Source organism: Halichoeres trimaculatus, unplaced genomic scaffold (genome assembly GCF_033239565.1).
Source record: "Halichoeres trimaculatus isolate MK-OKI-2021-1 unplaced genomic scaffold, fHalTri1.1 fHalTri1_scaffold_5, whole genome shotgun sequence".
Lineage (NCBI taxonomy): Eukaryota > Metazoa > Chordata > Actinopteri > Labriformes > Labridae > Halichoeres > Halichoeres trimaculatus.
In genome coordinates, this window is record NW_027437183.1 from 30,879,485 (window position 1) to 30,900,501 (window position 21,017).

General features: G+C 39.7%; 1 protein-coding gene across 1 annotated transcript; it reads left to right on the forward strand.

The window, feature by feature from the left end:
* Window positions 1-3,497: 3,497 nt before the first annotated feature.
* On the forward strand, window positions 3,498-20,772 carry arhgap25 (Rho GTPase activating protein 25). Its single transcript, XM_074670291.1, has 11 exons — window positions 3,498-3,669; window positions 10,043-10,245; window positions 12,275-12,362; window positions 12,802-12,915; window positions 14,412-14,616; window positions 16,322-16,454; window positions 16,568-16,641; window positions 16,755-16,876; window positions 17,356-17,510; window positions 19,026-19,579; window positions 20,021-20,772. Exons 1-11 carry the CDS (start codon window positions 3,606-3,608, stop codon window positions 20,220-20,222), a joined length of 1,914 nt encoding a protein of 637 aa, XP_074526392.1. The 5' UTR covers window positions 3,498-3,605; the 3' UTR covers window positions 20,223-20,772.
* Window positions 20,773-21,017: the final 245 nt, after the last annotated feature.

Genomic DNA, 21,017 nt, shown 5'->3' on the forward strand with positions numbered 1-21,017 from the left:
TCACAAATCAAGAATCTAGTCTGAGAGCTTGATGGTTTTTTGTTGTTCTAATGATGTCAGGAGTTGTAACGAAGAAAAATGTGTTTTATTATGAAAAATACCTCCAGGGGTCAGCACGCAGCATTTCAAATCAGAGTCACAATCTCTCCCAATCTGTTTACCGATTTATTGAACAATCAGTAATGTGGATCAAAAACTTGTTTTTCTTTTTTGGTTGATCTGATGTGTTCTGTCTTAATACATTTCATTTAAACAAGGAGCTGTTGTAGTTTTAACATAGTGCGGAGGATGGGATTGTTTCTGTTAATGCCAATTCAGGGATTGTGACTGTATAAGACATGAACACTGATTTCAACACTGCCAATTTCTGCGTCACAGAAACCCTCCACATGACTCTCACGGTCGGCTTGAACTGTTACAGCAGGTGTGCTTTTTGTTATGTCATACGTTTGAACTAAAGGTGGAGGTACTTACTGACGATCAGTGTTTGAGAAATGTCTGTTTCATTTAACAGTAAAATACAAAAGCTGAAGATTCTTTAGTGTGTTTTTAATTTTGTGGGAAGTTGGGCTTTTGTTCGATGGGGCAGAAAAGAGGACACATGGCAGCATGAGCAGGAATTTCGAGAAAAAAAGAGGTCTTGTATGAGAGAAAAGAATTATGAACATGTTGGTTTCATTTTGATGTACTGTCCAGTGTGGAGACATCACATTTTAACAAAACAGTGATACAAAAACACTGGTTTGATGCACAGTGTCACCTTCTTGTATTTGAGGAGTGTAGGATAAAGTATCAGATGTCAGAGTGTCAAAGGTCAGTAAAGATCAGGCTTTAATGCATAAATCATGTCTGAATCTGTTCAACTTTGTGAAAGCTCAAAACTAAAGTTATGGAGTACTTGTTTAAAACTCAATCTGTTTTTCCTTTTCATTTAAATCAAATAATATTGTTTTCTATGACTATGTAAACACCAAAACTAGCAAAGAAGAGTGGACCCATGTTTCTCTTCCCTTTTTTGATCCAAAAAACAGACAAAACTTACTTTTTTAGATTGCACTCATCTTGGACGCTCCATCCTTTGATCCTCTCCATGATCTGCATCGTCTTTTCTAACGATCACGCCACTCTTTCTCTCTGAACTACCATGACACATCCTTATTTCAAGCGTGAGCTTTTCTGACTTGCAGTGTCTCGCTATGTCTCTGTCATCTCACATCTTCTCCTCATATCCATGCTGAGCTCTCATCCAAAGAGTGCACCGCTCTCACCCACACTAGTTGACAAGCATGATTTTGATTGACAAGCTCCACCAGACCCTGCCTCTATAGACGTCAATGGCAGCGAATGAGTTAATTGGAAATATATGATTTGATGTTAGGTCCAGCTGAAGATATCTGAGTTGTTATTGCCTTGTAGTTTGCTACAGGTGAACAGTAAGTGGAAACAGAAAGTGAATTTCTTCAAAATTGGAGAAACAGTCAGAAAATCAGTGCTTTTCTTACTGATCTGTTCTTTCTGGAGTGTTTTGGTGAACTGTTGTGGTAGAGGATCTCTGGTTTAGCTTTAAATGTTGACAGTATGTTACCCTGAACAGTATGAAGGACAAGGCTATGTTACCATTTATTTCCTATCCAATCAGAGAACAGAACTGATTTCTCCTCCAATCAAAACCCAGTAGCTGTGGAGGGAGTGCTGATGTTAGTGTGACCCAGACACAGTGACTCCTTTGTTATTAGAGACAAAACAGCAATATGAGCATGAGCACAGTGTGGGCGTAGCAGGGATGTGAAGGCTCAGTGTCTCTGTCTCCCTTCAGCTTGTGAATGTGTTTCCAGTCACGAGTGTTACCATCTTCACTTCCTGTCTTCAGACTCTGTCCCTGTGGAGTTTTAATCAAATGCACATTTTGATGCCATCAGATAAAATCAACATCTGTTCAACTTAATCAAGTCGTCACATATTCATTCAAAGATCTTAAACGTCTCATTTCTGTGTCATCACTTCTCTTGATTCATGTTGAATTCAAGTTGTGACATCAAGTCTTAAGTTTCATGTCTTATTTATTTTATTTACTAGAGCAAATTTAAAAAACGATTATATTGTACATTTAGAGATGTTAAGAGACATGTTGAGTGTTTTTAGTATTTTTGGTTAGAGGAATATTTAAAGTTATTAATGCCAGATAAGAGAGAGTATTGAGATAGCAGAGGAGTATTTTCTCCCCGTCGTTTCTTGCTGTGGCTTTAGTGTAGTCGGGTGTTTCCTAGACTCCCTCCCTGCTAGCTGTAGTGTGTCCACTTCAGAGCAAAGTGATGCAGCACAGATACTCGTAGCGCTGTGTTGCATCATCGTCCCCTTTGATTATAATGGAAGTTTCCAGAGTTTCCAGCAAGTTGTCACATTTTTAAAGCACCAGATGTGGTTTCTTAGGCTTCAGCCCTGCAGCTTTTAACTGCCATTACTCTGCCTGGTGTTACGGACGGCCACTAGAGGGAGCTGCAGCTCCTGTGGCCGGCTGGTGAAGTGTAACACTAAAATGCTGCCCTGAGCAGGAAGGTCTGACTCTTCCTCGCTGCTGTTTGATACATTCCAGTTCCCCCTGATGATGAGGTTTGATCACAGAGAGGCAGATGATGATGATGAGAGGTGAATTCAAAGAAAGCTGATTGTCTTTTGATTTCATGGCACAAAGGAGACACCTCCATGCTATTTTTTAACACAAACAGTGCCACTCAGCCGTTGTAAATCCTGCCAGGCCAGGACCCTCTGTAAGGAATGTATGGGAGATATAACCGTCCCCACTTCTTGTAGGCTCTCCCTCTTTGTGGATGTTTTATTTTGTGCTTATTCTAAAGCTGTATGATTTCAGTATATTCTTCTAAAGCTGTGCAACGGTTTGTGTTTACTTGTTTGGAGATAAAATTGTACTTTTTCATGCTGAAATGTGCTTCAAAGAAAAATTAAAGTTACGGAAAAAACGATCATGTGGTGTACCCTGTGTGACCTGCTTTCTTCCCTCTTTTTTTTTCTTCTTCCCCATTTCAGAATAGATATCTTGTTATATCCTGACCCCACAGACACATTTTGCTCAGCTTTTATTCCTTTAAAAACACAGAGGAGTCATTGGATGATATCTTACACCTAACATCATCTCAGTGCTGCTTCTCGTGGTACTCTGAGCTGTGAAGTGACACGCTCACTGAAGGACTCAGCCCTGAAAGGTGAAAACCATTTCCTTTATAAAACACTTGTGGGTTTTTTTTTCTCTCCTTCTGACAACACTTATCACTTGTCATTCGTAAACTTCTCTACACAGAGCCCTGGAGCTCTACATCTCTTGGGTGAATCAGCCTGGACGCCGTTAATTGGAGAGAACTTGATGAGAACAAGTTTTAACATGGAAGTGAGGGCAGCATGAGGGGACGTGTTTAGAGAGGCTGAAAAAAAAGAAGAAGAAGAAGAAGACAAATCAACACACAGGAAGTAGGAAGTTTGATCTGCGTTATCTGCACTTTGTGGGTGTTTGAGTGTGTACCAATGTGTGTAATGTGTGTGTGTGCTGTGGAGTTGTATGTGTGATATGAAACACTGACCAGTTAAGGACAATGTCTCTGAAACTACCTCGCAACTGGGACTTCAGCACCCTCAAGGCTGAGACAGCTCGCATAGGTAAGCCTGTGGCCGTGCTGCGTTCACTGACTGCTCAGGGAGTACATCCATCTCATTGAAGGTTTAAACATGGACTTAAACCTTTCTTTAAAGACATGCAAACTGAATGAGGAAATAGCTACAATTTCACGTTTTTCATCCAGATGAGGAGGTTTAGACACTAGCAGATAAAGCTTTTTTTGAAAGTTATATCCTTTGTTTTTAAGAATTTTACTCTAATGTGACTGTTTTGTGTTTTCGCTGTGACTCGACTGGTAAAGTTAATGTCAGTCTGTTCACATGTGGACTGATCTGTGCCTCACTTTCTACACTGGCGGCTTTGTGGTCACACAAACCAAAGATGTTTTAGACAAAAATAAATGGTAAATCACTGTCAGCTAACGGAACAGATCCTTTTTCCCCCCACTTTTCTGCTTTTAAACCTTAACTTTCTTTTTTCATATATTCAATAGTCACATCCATTCTGGGTTTAAACAATACATTAACCAGCTAATGAGTCTGAGTACGTGCAAGTGTCTGCAGTCATGTTGCCCTGCAGAGCTTAGAGACACTCTGTATGCAGTTTCCTCTCTGGCTCAGATGGCATCACAGTTACAACATTCAGATAAGATGTGTCTGAACACGAGCAGAGACTGATTTTGTTCCTCATGGCACAGAGCGTGCAGCCTGTGAGCTCTAGCTCTTATCACTCTTACCATCAGCGGTGCTGCTTGTTCACTTTGTGGAAGGAAGTAGCTGCTGCAGCCACTTTGACTCTGCTAGTTTGAGTATCAGTCACTATCATCATCACCATCACGCCCTTGCTGCAGTTAAGAAGCATGGCTGCCTGATAGATATTGACCCATCATTGTTTTAGCATGAAGTGTTTTGTGGACTGTGAGGGGTTTTAAACCCTGGATCTGGAGTGACGCAGGCTGTCAGCAGGAAACTGATGCAAGAGCTCAGTTTCTGCAGAGGTCTGACTTTGTGGCTGCTTATGTGTGTCTACTTCTCTGTGCTAATACAGAATCCAAACACCAGACTGCAGTCACTGGATGCCGATTTAGGGACAACCTGATGGACACTAAGACAGTACAATGCATTTAACAGAGAAATGTTAAAGGGGTAGTTTGATATTTTGTGAAAGTAATGAATGGATCTTGATGAAATTTTCAGGAAATGTTCAAAATGATATAAGGAAGAAGTAATTACATTTTACATTTTGAGTTGATCTGCATCACTGTCTGGATTCAGGACTTTTTTTTAGGGATTCTTTATCATTTCACCATATGTGTATATAACAGCACGATAAATGGTCGGATTGCTTTGCAAAACAAAACAAGACAAGGCCACCATAATTTCTGACAGATGTAAAAGTGTGATCTAGATCCTGGCAATAATCTGGATGTTAAGATCTGGAATATGAAATATGTACTGAGTCGTCATAATTTCCAACACTGTCAGGAAACAAATTATTGTTTAAACCTGCAACTAACACCAAATTGTAGCAGACAGTCTGCTGAAAGGGAGTATAACATTAAAGTAGGACTAGAGTGTTGGTGACAATCACAATATGCTTGGCAGAGGTCTGCGCTCTCTGAGTGCTTTTCTAGTTGTTGTAGAAAATAAATAGATATAGCTTTTCCTAAGCTAGTTTAACTTTACTGAACTCTTCAACCACCAGAGAGGTCTCTGTATTCCCCTCCAGTCTCAAACCTCACAGCTGTCCATCTGTTTTACCAAAAGACTCTTTAAGAACTGGACTTTGTCTCCATCACATCTCTCATTGGTTTCTTCTTAAGAATCACAATATTGAAGGTGGCCATATCGGAAAAGCTGACTCAATCTAGCTTTCAGTCGACCTAGAAGCTGAGCTGAGGTGGGCAACCTCAGTCTTCAGTCTTCTGTCAAGCAGCTACATCCTGCACTCTTGTTTGATGTGGTGTACGACTTTTATACTCAGTATCTTAAAAACAGATAAGTTGTAAAACACAGCCTGCCTGCATGGTGTGTGTGAAACAATAAATAAGCTGCACTGGTTTTTGTATCAGGTTGTGACCATGTTTGGTTCTTGTGCATAATTGGTATTTTATGTACCAATCAGATTGCTTTTGAGCAACCCTATGTGAAAACGTCAAGAGCTGCAGTAATTGCACCTTTACACTTGGAGTTACTGCTAGGTTATACAAAGCAGTAACCTCAGCTATTAAAATATTAAGTCTATGTGGAAGTGCTAAAACTGTAGTTCACTTAGTGTTACTACTTGTGATGACCTGCAGAAGCACCAGAAACCTCACACTAAACATGTTTACAGCTTGGTCCAAAAACCAGTTTTTGGTCAGAGTAACTCATTTCCTTTTTGATGCTCAAAAAGGAATCATGACATCATGCTGATGTCAATGCTTGGCTGTTTTGATGAGCAAGTGGTCCACCTGCAGCTGTCTCCACAGAGACCAAAGGCCCACCTTTTTACCTCATCCTTACTCAAACAAAGCCTTTGGTCACTGCTGATGAGAGGCTTAAAAACTCTGTGTGAGAAACAAATGGGTGACATCACAGACACAAGTTTTACACAGTCAATGGCCTTTACCAGCAAATAACGTGTTTTCTTCGTCCCTTGTTTTTTTAAAATGGAAATGTAAATGTTCTTTATTTATATAGCCCTTTACAACAACCCTTTCTGTAAACCAAAGTGCTTTAGAAAAGTTGGAAGAAAACAATAGATAAAATAGTTAAAAACAAATAGAAGCAATAACAGCAACAAAAGCAATAAAAGCAATGAAAATAATAAACACATTAAGAGCAATAAAATACAATAAAAAAAAGTAAAAACAGACTAAAAGTAAAAGTGTCACCATACTACAGGGTATTAAAAGCCATCCTAAATAAAAATGTCTTCAGTCTGGATTTGAAAAAGGCCAGGTCAGAAATTAGACGTATTTCAACAGGGAGCAGCGACAGAAAAGGCTTGATCACCCCAGTGTTTTTTAAGGTAGCTAACAAACAGCTATCAGTTATCATCTCACATTTTTCCACATCACAACCACATGATGGTATGAACTATACTCAAAGACACAAACAAAGCAAACTGTTCTTCACACACTGTTGCTCAGTCATACACTATAAATATCATTAACTATATGTTTACGTACATCAGTAGCAGCTGGTTGGCTAGCGTTGCTTAGCTTGGTGCGTAGTCAGGAGAACAAGTTTGTTTCACAGAGCCAAGCCACCCATTTTCATTTGACTTTGATTTTTTGTTATAAGCTAGGCTAACAAGTTGCTGGTTCATTATGGCCAGGAGGTGCAACCTTTACTATCAAAGGAGCCATTTTGCTTCATCTCACCCAGATTCTTGTCATTCCAGAGCCTTAAAATCTACTCCATCTTCTCCAAAAGCCATTAGTGTATACAAAGTTAGACAAAGCTGAAATATATTGAATCATTGTCCAAACAAGAAGTTTTTTGAATTCATGATATTGTAGGAAATGAAATGAAATGAAATGAATGTAATGAAGATAGCCTGTATTGATAATGTCGCTCTACTCTTTATTTTTCAGCTGGCATGTTGGCGGTTAAATGGAATTTACTACCCAACTTTTTAATTTCAGACAGTAATAGAAGTTGTTTCAACAAGAAATTGAAGATGTATTTGTTTACATATGGCTTACCTGAAAGATAATAATAAGTACTATTTTTCACTAATATATGGATTTTTGCTGTAGTCTCAAAAGTTTAGAAGAGTTCTGTGGTTGTCTCTTCTTATTTTGTTCTTTTTGTTTGTTTTTTGTTTTTCTTTTATAAACTTGTAAACATGTATTGGTTAATTTCTGCAATCAAGTGGTGGATTATAGAGCTACTGTATGAGTGGACTGTGTTGTGAGTGTAGTGTATATAGGCATGCTTAAAAAGATGATATTTTTGTTGTAAGTGAAATATGTGGACCCCGGGAAGAATAGCTACTGTATATTTGTTGTAACTAATGGTGGATCCTAAATAAATCAAATCAAATCAAATGAATCCATTCACGTATAATCAAAACCTGTATTTTTTTTCCAAGTTTGCCTTTTTGTTAATTTAGTTGTCTTACCAGGGGTGTAAAACTTGAGGTTAGCCTCAGGTAGAGGCAAAGGCAAAGTTGGTTGGCTGTTGATGTTGTAGGAGGTAAAGTAGAGAGGTGGCAGGCTTTAATGCAAGATGTGATGCATTTAAGCTGAAGTGTTTTAGGGTTAGTGATGGTGTGTTTTAGTGTTACAGTTATGGTTATCACAATTTTGTTTAGTGTCAATGCTTAAATTGATGTCCTTTTTAACAAAAATAAAAATTCTTCATATCAGTTATTTTTATTCAAAGCTCCAGGGAGCCAGAGCTCAGAGCCATGGGTTGCAGACCCCTGATTATGGCTATCACATGGACCTACAAGCACAAACCATATTGCACCCAAAATGTCAAACTCCTCCATGACCCTTCACAAACAACACAATTAATATGAGAAGTTAAGAGAAGTTATTTAACCTCTGAAGACCCAGCGTCCACATATGTGGACATTAAATTTCTGCTTCTCGGACCCATGAAACTTCATTTTTTAAACTTTGACCTATCAGCCACCTTTAGGAACACTGCCCACATTATCTTCTGTTGAAATCGCAACATTAAAGTCCTTTTAGTGAAGAAAAACAACAAAAATAAGTAAAATAACACTACTAACAAAAAACTAATAGAGAACTCATAACACAAATAATAAAACTGCCCGTACAAAGACCAAGTTTAGTCATTATACTTATTAGGCCTTCCTTATCCCAAATAGCAGGGTGAATTAAACATTGCACACCAGACAAAATCTTGGGTCTTAAGAGGTTAATGCAGTTGTGAGTGCTGAACCACAAAAGCAGATTCATTTGTGACAGATCAGTGGTATCTGCATGAACTCAACCAGATTTGAATTCTTTATTTGATATCTAATGAGGATATTTTGTGTAGTTCTTCTTTGAAAAAGCCTTTGAACCACAGTGTGAAGCTATCTGTATCTTTCAGTGGTTTGAAAGTTTGGCTCTGGACGTCACATCTCTTTGAAGGTTGACACTGAACACTCCCTCAAGGCACCGTGGGACCGTGGGCTCATCACAAACTGTGACTAGTCTCAAACAGCTGTTTGTCAGCTGAGGGCGTGGTGTGAAATCTGCCTCTGTGTGTGGGCTCAGGGTTCCTCAACAGCACTTTAACTTTCCACTAAACTGGGGGAGGGTGACGCGATTAAAGTAAGACCAAAGAAGTCTCAAACCTCTAGGTGGAGACCTTCAAAGTGTTGCCAGCCCTCCAGCCATGATGTTACAGCTTCCTGTTTACCCGGTGCTGTCCTTCCTCTTCTCTTCCACTCTATCATCTTTCTGAACAGGACACGGGGAATTTAAGAAGAACTGAGCGAGACGGCCTAATCTCATCAGTTTATCTGTGCACTTCTACCTCCCTGCATGATTTCGAGACCATCTCCACCTTCTCAGGGCCACGTAGACTTGTTTCCTTTAGCTCTCTGTTAGATCATCACACATTGACCTCACACTGAAAAAAACTGAAATCTTACATATGGTTTTGTCTTGTTCTTAGTAAAATTGGTCTTATAATACTCAATATAAGCCACATTCAACGCATCAGTCCAGAAAAATGTCTTGTTTCAAGTTATCCAAAGACAAAAATGAGGTCTGAATTGTTTGTAACAAGTAAAAAAACATCTACCAGTGGAGTAAGATAAATTTGCTTGAAACTTCAATATTGTTTTAATACAAGTATCTTTTCTCTTGCTCTTTTGGTAGATTTTTTTTCTACTTGTTTCAAGAAATTCAGACCTAATTTTTGTCTTTAAATAACTTTCAACAAGACATTTTTCAGGTCTGGCTAAGTGAATATGGCTAATTTTAAGTCTTCAAATGAGATTTTCTACTGAAAATAAGACAATAACACTTGATAAACACACAGGCAGAGGTGTTAAGACTGACACAAATAGGAAAAAGGTGACATTATTAAGAAAACCCACAAAACAGACTTTAATATTTGACCTTTGGGGCTTTTTTTATATACTTTTCAGTCTCCTGTAGACCACTTTGCTATTTAAGGAGAACAATCACAGCTGCGTTCAGGCACCCTCCACAGGAAACTGGTCAGCTTAGACCAGCGGTTTCCTTTCAGTCTAAAAGTGGGAACAAAAATAGGCTACAGCGAGCGGCCCCCTCTGTACCTTGATAGGCTGATGTGTTTCATACCAAAATGAGGAAGTGCTGCGCTGTAGCTGATCATTGCGCTGGTGTTTTGGTAGCCTTCACTGCTCTGGCTGTGACATAGCAGGTTTGCAGGTGTTGATGACACTTTTACTGACCGCTGTCTGGTGGTTTTTCTGCAGCTCGATCCATGAGTGTGACACCTGGGGAGGGAAGCCCTGGCCTGGGCTCACCGGGCTCCTCCAGGTCCATGGAGAGGCCTCTGAAGGCCGGCTGGCTCAAGAAACAGCAGAGGTCTCTGGTGAAGAACTGGCAGCAGCGTTACTTTGTGCTGAGGGGGAGCACGCTGACCTACCACAAAGATGACAAAGAGACCACCGTCCAGGTCAGATACTCTGTTCACTTTGCTTTAACCCTTACTGTTGACAATTTCAACACTTGAGTGCTTTTTTTGTGAGCCCTTTGCATCGTTTTTAGACAAAGAAAACATTTTTCACAGCATTTCAATTAAAAACTTCGTTTTTAAAAATACATTTTCTCAAACCATAATATGAGAAAAAGTTCAGTTAGACATCAAACCAGCCTTATTTAAACTTAGTTTTGAAGTTTTAGATGAAAGAGTTGTTGGTAAGTGTTAACCCATTAAAAAGGTGTAATAGAAATGTGTCCTCAGACATTTCCAATCAACACCACAAACACTCTAGCTGTGTGGCTAACTTTGCACACTTCCTGTAAACAAAACAAATCATACTTGAAGCCTTATAAAAGAGATCTCTTGCCGTTACAGGCCTCTTTTAAACTTTCATGTCTGCTTTTTTTTAATGCTTGACCAGTTAAAAATCATCCAGTCACAAACACTGTGGTCTGATCACAGTGTGGGCTTGATGACAAAATATCAGCGTGGGACAAATGTCAGATGTTCATCCTCCGCTAAGATAATGTGTTACGTTTGCTAAAACTCCAAAATATCATTATCTCACCTCCACAGCGCCATAAATAGTGAAATCTACAGAGTGGCCATTAGTGCGAGAAGGAAAAATCCCCAAATTGTGATGCTAAAAGCTTCAACGCGAGGAGCTGTTAGAGTTTGAAGATCATGATAAGATCACTTTCTGCCACCAAGTCAGCTTTCTTTTCTCCTTTTCAAACGTTTTCCCAAAACAAGGAACAGTTTACTTTCTCTTAAAGGAGCAGTGTGTAGTTTTTGGAGCCATTTAGCAGATCAGGACTTTATAGGAATGGAATATCACAACCATAAGTATGTTTCGATTAGTGTGTCATCAGCTCAATATAAGTTCTTTTGTTTTGTAAACTTGGAATGAGCCTTTTATAGACACGTAGAAAGTCTAATGTGGCACCCATCTTACATCGCCATGTTTCTACAGAGGCACAGAACAAACTAGTAAAAGAACTGTAGGCAACTGTTTTTGTACTCAGTAAGTTAATGCACAAACTGCAGTGGTCTGAAGAAGAAACTTGTACAGAAAAGTGTGTACTGCTGTTCACACAGCATCACTTATCTCCTCACTTCACGAATGGGAGGGGTGAGTGATAGCATGTTACTTCTTAATCTTATCACTCAATATAAAATTCTGCTATTTTTGTGCACTTTACCTTTAAGAAAGGTCTGTTGCCGATTTAGGTGTAAGAAATCAATGAATGTATGATGTCATACCAACCCATTCATACCCCAAAAGCCTTAGGATCAGTTACACTTTTGACCTTGGTTTAAAAACAGAAATAAGGAATAAGAGGAAGTGCACTGCACATACAGTGAACTGTGACATATATTGGACCTCACATATCCTTAAACAGTGAACTCAAAATAAACAGGGGCAGGACAAGCTTTGGCTAGTTGAAATTTGATTGGTCATTCCTGATGTCAATCCAACATTTTGAGCTGTGATTGGTTATGAACCCTTTCAGAGGTGGGACTTATGTGAAGATCAACTATTTGTGCTGCAGCTTTCTTATCAATGACATGCAGCGTAACTTCTGTGTTAAGTTCTCTGAACTGTTTTGTTACTCATGAGTTACTTCTTAAAGTAAATCAAAAACTACAACTATAGCCCCTGTATTTGGCTTTAAAGTCTTAAGATGCAAATACCTTGCATCAGTCAGTGCCTCAAGCGGGAAACTTGTCAACCACACCTGGACACACATCTGAAACCCAATGATTACAGAGCACCACAGGCAGATATTTTCTTTTGTTTAATTTACCTCAACTAATTAAACCTGCAGCAGAAATGTCTGATGAAGCCATGTGTGAACAAGACCACCTGAACCCTGCGGTGACACAGAGAGTGAACGGTTGTTGTTAAACCTAGCATAGGTAGCATCATCGGTCAATGAGTGATTGTACCCACATTGGTGGTTTAGTTCTGATGTCATGTTGTCTGTTTTCTGGTCTACAGGGGGTCATTCAGCTGCGCTTCAGTAAAGTCAATGAACTCCCTCTGAACTCAGAAGAACCTGGGAAGTACCTGTTTGAGATCGTACCACGTAAGCATGTGACAGACCTTCTGAAAAGAGCCAATAGGATTTGTTTCTGTGTCAGGATCATTTTGTATACAGCAGATAAGGTAGTGCTGTGTTTAGGGCCTGTACTCATAGTTTGAGGTTATTGATGGCTTTTTCTTCACTGAAAGCTAAGACGTACAGAAAAAAGGTTATTTTAACATTTCCTGTACACTGTGTTTCTAAATGTCAAGTCTACTTCTGCAATAACATGTTCCTGTCTGATATCTGCCCTGATGACTCTGCGTTTCTCAGAGTGAGACCAAAACAAGATCAGTGTCTTAATCAGCTACTCTAAAAAAAAAAAAAAAAAAAAAAAAAAAACTGAAATATTTTCAGTCATTTTTGGAAAGACCCCATTTTGTTGTTTATTGTTTTTTAAAGACAGATGCACTTTTCCCAGTAAATACCTCTTTTCTCACAGGTTCAACTGGAGACAGAGAGCGATGTCCCTATGTGTTCATGGCCAACTCCCAGAGCGACATGGATGAGTGGGTCCGCACCCTGCGCAGGGTCATAGGAGTACCAACAAGCGGAGGTTCAGTCAAAACTCATGCTGTTATAAAACTGCTCTCTGCTTTACTTGAAAACAAGAAAAAAGCATTATTAACATTTTTCAAACACATGCTACAGGTTACCAAATTTGTAACTCTAAAATAACAACAATTAAGAACAGAAACAACAGAAAAAAAGTTACTACGAGCACAGACTTGGTTTAAACGTTCATCGGGATTAAAACTAGCTGTTAACTTCATGTGACAGATACAGATTTTTGTAGGTTTGGACTTTAACTTGTGTGCTGTAACAGAGCAATCATTTAACAGGGGTAAAAGATGTAGTACTTGGCCATGGGCCTTTCAATGTGGAGTTTGCATATTTCTCTCCGTGCATAGGTGGGTTCTCTCTGGCTTCTCCCACAGTCCAAAAAAATGCTCATCAGGTTAATTGAACACTCTTAATTGTCCCTAGGTGTGAATGTGTGCATGAAAGGTTGTCTGTCTGTGTCAGCCCTGTGATTGGCTGGCGACCAGTCCAGGGTGTACCCCGCCTCTCCCCCAAAGACAGCTGGGATAGGCTCCAGCCACCCGCGACCCTGAACAGGATAAGCGGTTCAGAAAATGAATGAAAAGATGTAGCAGTAGTTGTATAGAGCAGCAATTCCCTCCACTACACCTGATCTGAGTGGCGTTTGCTCAGCGTCCAACCATGGAGATACCATTCAGACAAATCACACAGAACTACATGAACAGTTAACAGTTGTCTGTGTCAGATTACAGAAAATAAAATAAAATTCCCCATCTCATATATATTAAACACATGATCCAAGAGGAGAAGTAAGGAGAGCATCCTTTGAATGTAGTGCAGTAAAAAAAAAAAAAAAAAAAAAAAAAAACAGAAAATGAATTTAGCACTCAGGTAAATTTTACAGTCTGCGGTTGTGAACAATGCTTTAACAATCCTTTTTTTTATAGTTGATTCTTAGAAATCAGGGGAAAGTTGGAAATTACAGAAACACATATGTTATTATCTTCCTGAGAAGCAGCAGCTGATCAGCTTCCAGCACAAAGACTGGAAACCTGCTCACCTAGCTTCCCACAAAGCTTGACCTTGAAAGACAGAAGTTTTAGATGTTTGAGAAAAAAATGTTTCTTTCCTTCACTTAGTTTAAGACTAAATAAATAACTAACACTTACTCTCAGGGCGCAGGTTTGGTTCTGTCCCATTTTGTTCCACCCTGTTACATGGCTAACTGTTAGCTCTTTTCCTCCAACTAGGCTAGCAAGCTGCTGTTAGCATAAGCAAAAAGCTTTGGTAAAAACGGTTTAAGGAACTAATAGAGTTCATTTTATTTCAACAAATCTTTTTTTTAAAAGATACATAGCCATGTAATTTAAAGAAACTTAAAAAAAAAAAAAGCTAACATATAGGCTGAGGAAAAAAAATAATCAGTAAAAATCTGATAACACGTTTGCTCTTCCTGTGTGAACATTACTGGTTCAAAGTGTCCTGTTTCACCACTCTGCCTCTGTACAGTGTTTGGAAAAGGACTGAAGGACACCGTGTCCTATGAGCAACGCTTCGGGCCTCACCTGGTGCCCATCCTGGTGCAGAAGTGTGTGGAGTTCATCAAAGAGCACGGTCTGGATGAGGAGGGCATCTTTCGTCTCCCGGGCCAGGACAACGCTGTGAAACAGTTCAGAGACGCCTTCGATGCTGGAGAGAGACCCTCCTTCCCCAGGTAACACACACACACACACACACACACACACACACACACACACACACACACACACACACACACACACACACACACACACACACACACACACACACACACACACACACACACACACACGCCAACATCTGAGCGATGCACAGTTAGCACCCAGGTTACTGTGTGGTTTATTCATCAAATCTGCAGAAGAGAAGTTCAAAGTATCTTTAAGGATGGACTTTGATGTACATTGACTAAGCTACAGAAGATCACTACTATTTGAGAAGAGAAATGACTCAATGAGCACTATCAGCTTTTACTGAGAAAGCAGGGAGGAATGAGAAAGATGCAAAGTGGCTGATAGATCTGTGTTTCAGAGCTGAAGGCGATACCACATCCTGTTCAGGAAGGCACACAGGAGGAAGCCTGCATTACTCAACATCACACACTTCTCTGACAGAGCACTGTTGATTCAAACTTCAACTTCACCTGACGCGTTTGTCTGCAGCTCAGTCTGCAGGAGGTTCCTTAAATGTCATTTAAGTTCAAAATCTACAGCAACCCCCTCAAAATGTGCATGTAGCAAAGTTTAGACAAAGAAGTGAAACAAAAGCTTACCTTTGCATGTTGTTGTGGAGGTGTTTGTAAGTTGCTTGTATGTCAGGTCCAACATGGGAAAGCACTTGTCTCTTATCTGATGGGAACTTTCCACTCGAAACAAACTACTTCAACCAGAAGTTAATATGTTTTCAGATGGTTAACACTGCTTCGTGTGTGTAGGGGCATGTCTAGACTTTTTCTTTTGACTTGGGTGGCTTAAAGTATGTGTGCAGACACACGTACACTCAAATGAATACTATCAACTTATGGTTTCTGCATTCTTTCGTTCATTTTTTTTAATGATATAGGAAAAAGAAAAAGTTTATGAACTTCTGTGTGTATCTTTGCTTTCAAAGACAGGATCATGTTTGTCCAAAGTTATGATTCAGGGTTGTTTTCTTAACTTATTGTTTGACATATTAGTTGCAACATTGATTTCAAACACTGTTAGAAAGATTGCCTATTGACGTGTTTAAAAAAAATCAAGGCGTGGTAGTTTGTTAATACCATTTTTTTATAGGTAGCAAAGTATTTTTTTTTCTTTTAGATTTTAAGTGCCAACAGAAGAACATTCAAACAAGAGCCAATAGTAGTAAGAAAAGACAAGTTTGTGAAAAAAACCCATCCAGGTTAAGAAAATGTTTATGGTCGGAGTACCTGATTTTTTAATCCGTTTACACTGAATTTTTCACAACTTAATAATCGTAAAGTTATTAAACTTCTGAGTTTTGTCCATGTAAGGCCATGGCTGACTTGAATGACACCATGTAGCTGTCTGTGAAGAGGCTAAAGGACCGTATCTTTGCCTCAACCAAACTTGAACAAAGCTAGGTTCAGTTCAGCATTTCCAGTATTACAACTGCAGATGATAGGCTTCAAAACTCTGTATCAGAGCGAAATGGGTGATGTCACAGAATTTACACCCATTTATCATCCACCCACTTTGCTGATTTTAACATTAGCTTTGCTTCTTAGAAGAAGAAATAGCTAAATATAATTCCAATTTGGGTTAGCACCTGCAAATGAGTTTTAATGGTGCTCATTTGTTTCCCACAGCCCTTCTGGACTTGCACCTGACTAGTACGTACCACATGTGGTTAAGATGTTCATTGTGTTTCATTACCTGCAGTGACACAGATGTCCACACGGTGGCATCACTACTCAAACTCTACCTGCGTGAGCTGCCTGAGCCAGTGGTGCCCTGGACTCAGTACCAAGACTTCCTGGACTGCACCATGCTGCTGGATACCAACAACAAAGAGGTGCTCTTGATTAAAAATGAACCAGAATGTGACTTTATTAGCGCTAACGTCTGTCATTAATGTCAGGTTTGAGGGTACATTTTCGGTGAACTCTTGTTCCTGTGTCTTCTCAGGGTTGGGAAAAGTTTGAGAAACAAATTGCTCTCCTCCCCAGAATGAACTACAACCTTCTCAGCTATGTCTGCAGGTGAGGGAGCTTTGTATTGTGGGACGCGTTTTGATCTATTGGTTTCAGAGCCATTATGAGCAGATACTGACCTCTGACCCTTAACCCTCTGATCTTTGGGTCATTTCTTGCAGGTTTCTGTTTGAGGTGCAGCTTCACTCCAAAGTGAATAAGATGAATGTGGAGAACTTGGCCACAGTGATGGGGATCAACCTGCTGAAACCTCAGATAGAAGACCCCATCACTGTGATGAAAGGTAAGAATACAACACTTGTTGTTTCCTCTTTGACCCTGAGAAAGGTCTTAACATAAATTATCTTTCTTCTCCTGATGCAAAATATGTCTACCAGCCCCTGAGAAACAGCAGCACTTGAAATGATGTGTGTCTCCTGTTTTATTAAGCAATGATATGTGGCAATACTGCAACATGACTACACCCTTCCCTCTTTAAGGTAAACTTTGAAAAATAAAACAGTTTTGACAAAAAAGTAAGGAAGAAATCTTTAATTTAGAACCTCTTATGACATAATGCACTGATGAAAGAGCAAAAACTTTGCCCTACTGCCTCAAATTTAAAAATTCACCACCACCGCCCCTGAGTTTACATCAAACAAAACATCAGTAATCCAGTTTTTCAAAGGACTTCAGAAAGTGAATCTACAATTTGCATAAAAAACCTGAAGACTGGACATCTTAATTCACATCTTTCACATCTTTGTTTGTTGTTCCTCACAGCGACTCCCCAGATCCAGAAGCTGATGACTGTGATGATCAGACAGCATGAGACTTTGTTTCCTCTCTCTAAAGACGTGCTCCCCGCCTCTCCCTCAAACAAGGCTGAGAGCCAAAAGAACACACCCCGAAGCTTTGTGGGCTGGGAGTCTGCAGAGGTGAGGGCAGTGGACCACACATTGAGCGCCTGTTACGGTTTAACATCCTCTGATGTTTCACTGGACTTATCTTTTTTTTTTTTTTTTTTAAATCTATCAGCTGTGGTCTGAATGTTTCAGAAAGCAGGGTTCTTACATCAGGTGATGCAGCTGCAGAGATGTCAAAAGGTGGCAAAAATGATCAACACTTGGTGATGAATGCTAAAATTCCAATAAATGAATTAGGGATGCACCGATCACAATTTTCCAGCCGATCACCGATCTTAAAAAAGCCTGATCTGCCAATCCCAATTTTGGCTGATACTGATTTTTATTTTTTTATAATTGACAGCATATACCTTCAATGTTACAATCTTATTTTATTGGAAATCATTGAAAAACTCATGTGAAACAATAAAATCTTTATGTTTTAATTTAAACAACCAATAAAGTGTCCTGAGTTTTAAGTTTCAGAGCCAAAAGCAACAATGGCTGGCTGTCTCCTTCCTGGAGGTATATAAGATCAGTTTCATGTGTAGGATGGGCCAATCACCGATCCCTGATCTCTGATCACAGATCACTAATCCCCAAAAATTAAAGGAAATCAGCACTGATCGATCGGTGCATATCTAAAATGATTTTTTAGTAAACTTACGTAATAGTACAGATATCTACAACGAATGTAGCTCAACATAATGACTAGAACGAAAGAGAATTCGTCTCTGCAAAAATCTCAGTCTACCTTTGCTTATGAAGCTGTTTTTTTCTCAGATTCTTCTTTAGTTTAAGAGTAGCATAGTGCATAACACAACAGTGTTGATAAGTATACTTTCCTATACTTTAAATATTACATGGACACATGGGTAATTAAAAACGCTGGATTTCCATACTTACACAAATTGTTGCACCACTACAGATTTAGATGTTGTAGAAATCTGTCTGTAAACTGATCAGAGTGGTCTGTTCTAAAATTAGCACAAGATTTTAAAGATATCTTCACGAGATCTGCTGAAATGATTGCATTGCATGGCACTGCGTAAGGATCTCCTACCTGGTCCATAACATGTTGGAGGAGCGGGCCTCAAACACTAAGGTCTGCCCATATTTCTGCCCGTGACAGGCCTCCGGATGGCTGGCCAATCCGAGGGAAGGGGGTTTGTGAAGCAAGGAGCCTTAAAGGAACAGCAGCAAAACAAAATGCTTCAGACACAGGCTGAAATAAGAGTTTTCTAAAACATCAGTGAGAGACAAATAGAGGAGTGCTTGAGCTGTAAATTATGTCAAGACACTACTGGGAAAGTGTAAACAATATGTTATGAAGCCTAAAATACACAATACACCCTCTTTAAAAAAAAGCTGACCAGTTTGAAGGAGACAGCATCATGCTGAAACATTTTGATTGTTTTCTCTTTTCTTCCCAATTTTTATGACTTTACCTTAAACTTATGAGACAGCCCAAATTGTATTGCAGTTTCACAACATGTATGATGTAATACAATCGTCATATTTGTGATTGATCTCCATTTGTTGTCTCAGATGGGCGATGCCTCCCTCTCTGAGTCTCCAGAGGAGGAGGAAGACAGTGACAGTCCAGGACCAGTCAGAGGAAGCTTAAGTCCCCGAAACACCTCTCAGGATCTTCTCTCCCCCTTGGCAGACGACTGGTCTGGAAGACCCCGCCAACGCACTCAGACCCTCCCCACCTTCAACTGTCCCCTCACTGGGATGGCAGCCAAAGCTGAAGCCCTCAACAGATGGAGTCGCATCCAGGAGAGCGTGGATGAGAGCAGCGGGACATTTTCAGAGGACATTTTTAAGATTCTGGACCTGCGCAGCACAGGTTCATTGTTTGGGAAGTCTCCGATCAACAACAAAGAGGGAGAGGATAGACTCACAGCCAGACGAGGAAGTGACAACACAGGCTCTTCTACTGCTGGCTCCAAGAAACCTGAGGTGGAGACCAGGCCTGCTCCTGTCCTGTCTCGACAGAGGAGTATCGAGAACATCGAGAACCCGACAGAGAGCAGCCCGGTTCAGCAGGTCAACAGTGGGTCAGAGCAGAAGAAAGACAGCCAGCAGCTTATAGAGAGGTAACATCTTTAAACACAACTACCTCAATACACAGAGCTACATACAGAGCTATCCCACTTTACCCCCTGACATCTCCCTAAAACATTTCATGATAAATAGCAAACAAAAACAAAACATTGGAACTGATCAGTCAGGTTGATGATAACATAAACATGATCATTTCATGAACCATTTCACAACTCTTGGCAGACTGACTGAAACAGACCACTGGCCAAGAACCAAGAACAACTCAAGGGAAGCTGATTGATATTAAAAACAGATGAAGCATCTCTCTGCACTGGCAGGATATTTAGTTTTGAGCTTGATGTTACTTACAGAGGTGGACATGTGGATTGAGGTTTTCTTTTTGTGAAACAAAGTACAGTGTATAGAAAACAGACTTCAGGAGTCTTTACTGTTCATCCAAACCCTTTGTGACTCTCTCTTTCTCTTCCTTTCAGTCTACAGCACGAGAACAAGGAGCTAAAAGCCACAGTAGCAGAGCTTCAGTCGGCTCTGGAGGCAGAACGCCGCCATGTGGCCGCTCTGGAGATCTGCTTGAGAAATGCTGAGCGAAGCCGAGATGAAGCCCAGAAACGCAACGAGGAGTTGCAAAGAGACATTCAGCAGTTCATCACCAAAGAGCCAAAAGCTCCCACTTAAAATGTCAGGCTCAGATCCACTAGAATAAAGATATTTGATTTTACTTTACCTATAGGAGCTCATTTACCATAATACATCGTGGAAAATAATATTGTCCCTCATTAGGGCACAGGGTTGTTTTCCATTTGAGTTAAGTTTGATCTTCAAGAATAAACAACTAGCTAGCTCATTTGTTTGTGTCTGAAAGTGTGAAGAAGAGATCTGAATGGTCTGAATTCTCAGGATGATTATTAAAAGCTTTTTGACGTTTGACCCTCCCTGCAGGATTCATGTCACAGTACATGAAACTTCCTGGCATACACAAGAAGCAGTTAAACAAGACATGCAGATAATGACACAACGTTTGGAAAATAAGTGATTTCCTAAAGGGCATTCTGAAACCTCAAAACACATGGGATGAATGGTTTTTAGAGCTGTGAAAAGTGACGTCTGCTTGGACTGAACCCTCTCATCAGTGGACCAGGATTACAGAGAGTGGACAGAAAATATGTTGTGTGATACGTGAAGGAAATTGTGTGCGATATTAAATGTGATAGTAATTTAATAAAGCAGCGGAAATGAGAAAATGTAATACTGTTTTTTTTTTTTTTTTTTTGGCGGGGGAACTTTTAATGTTATTACTGAATCATTTTATTATAGAATTATGTAATAATGCTAAGAGTATATGTAAAAGTTATTTTAATTTTTTTTGCATAAAGGTTACACTTTATTTATTGCAAACAGAAAAAAATCATAGTTTTTCTTACTTAAATTTCTGCATATTTCGTTAAATTCAGTGTATCGACTTGTCTTTGT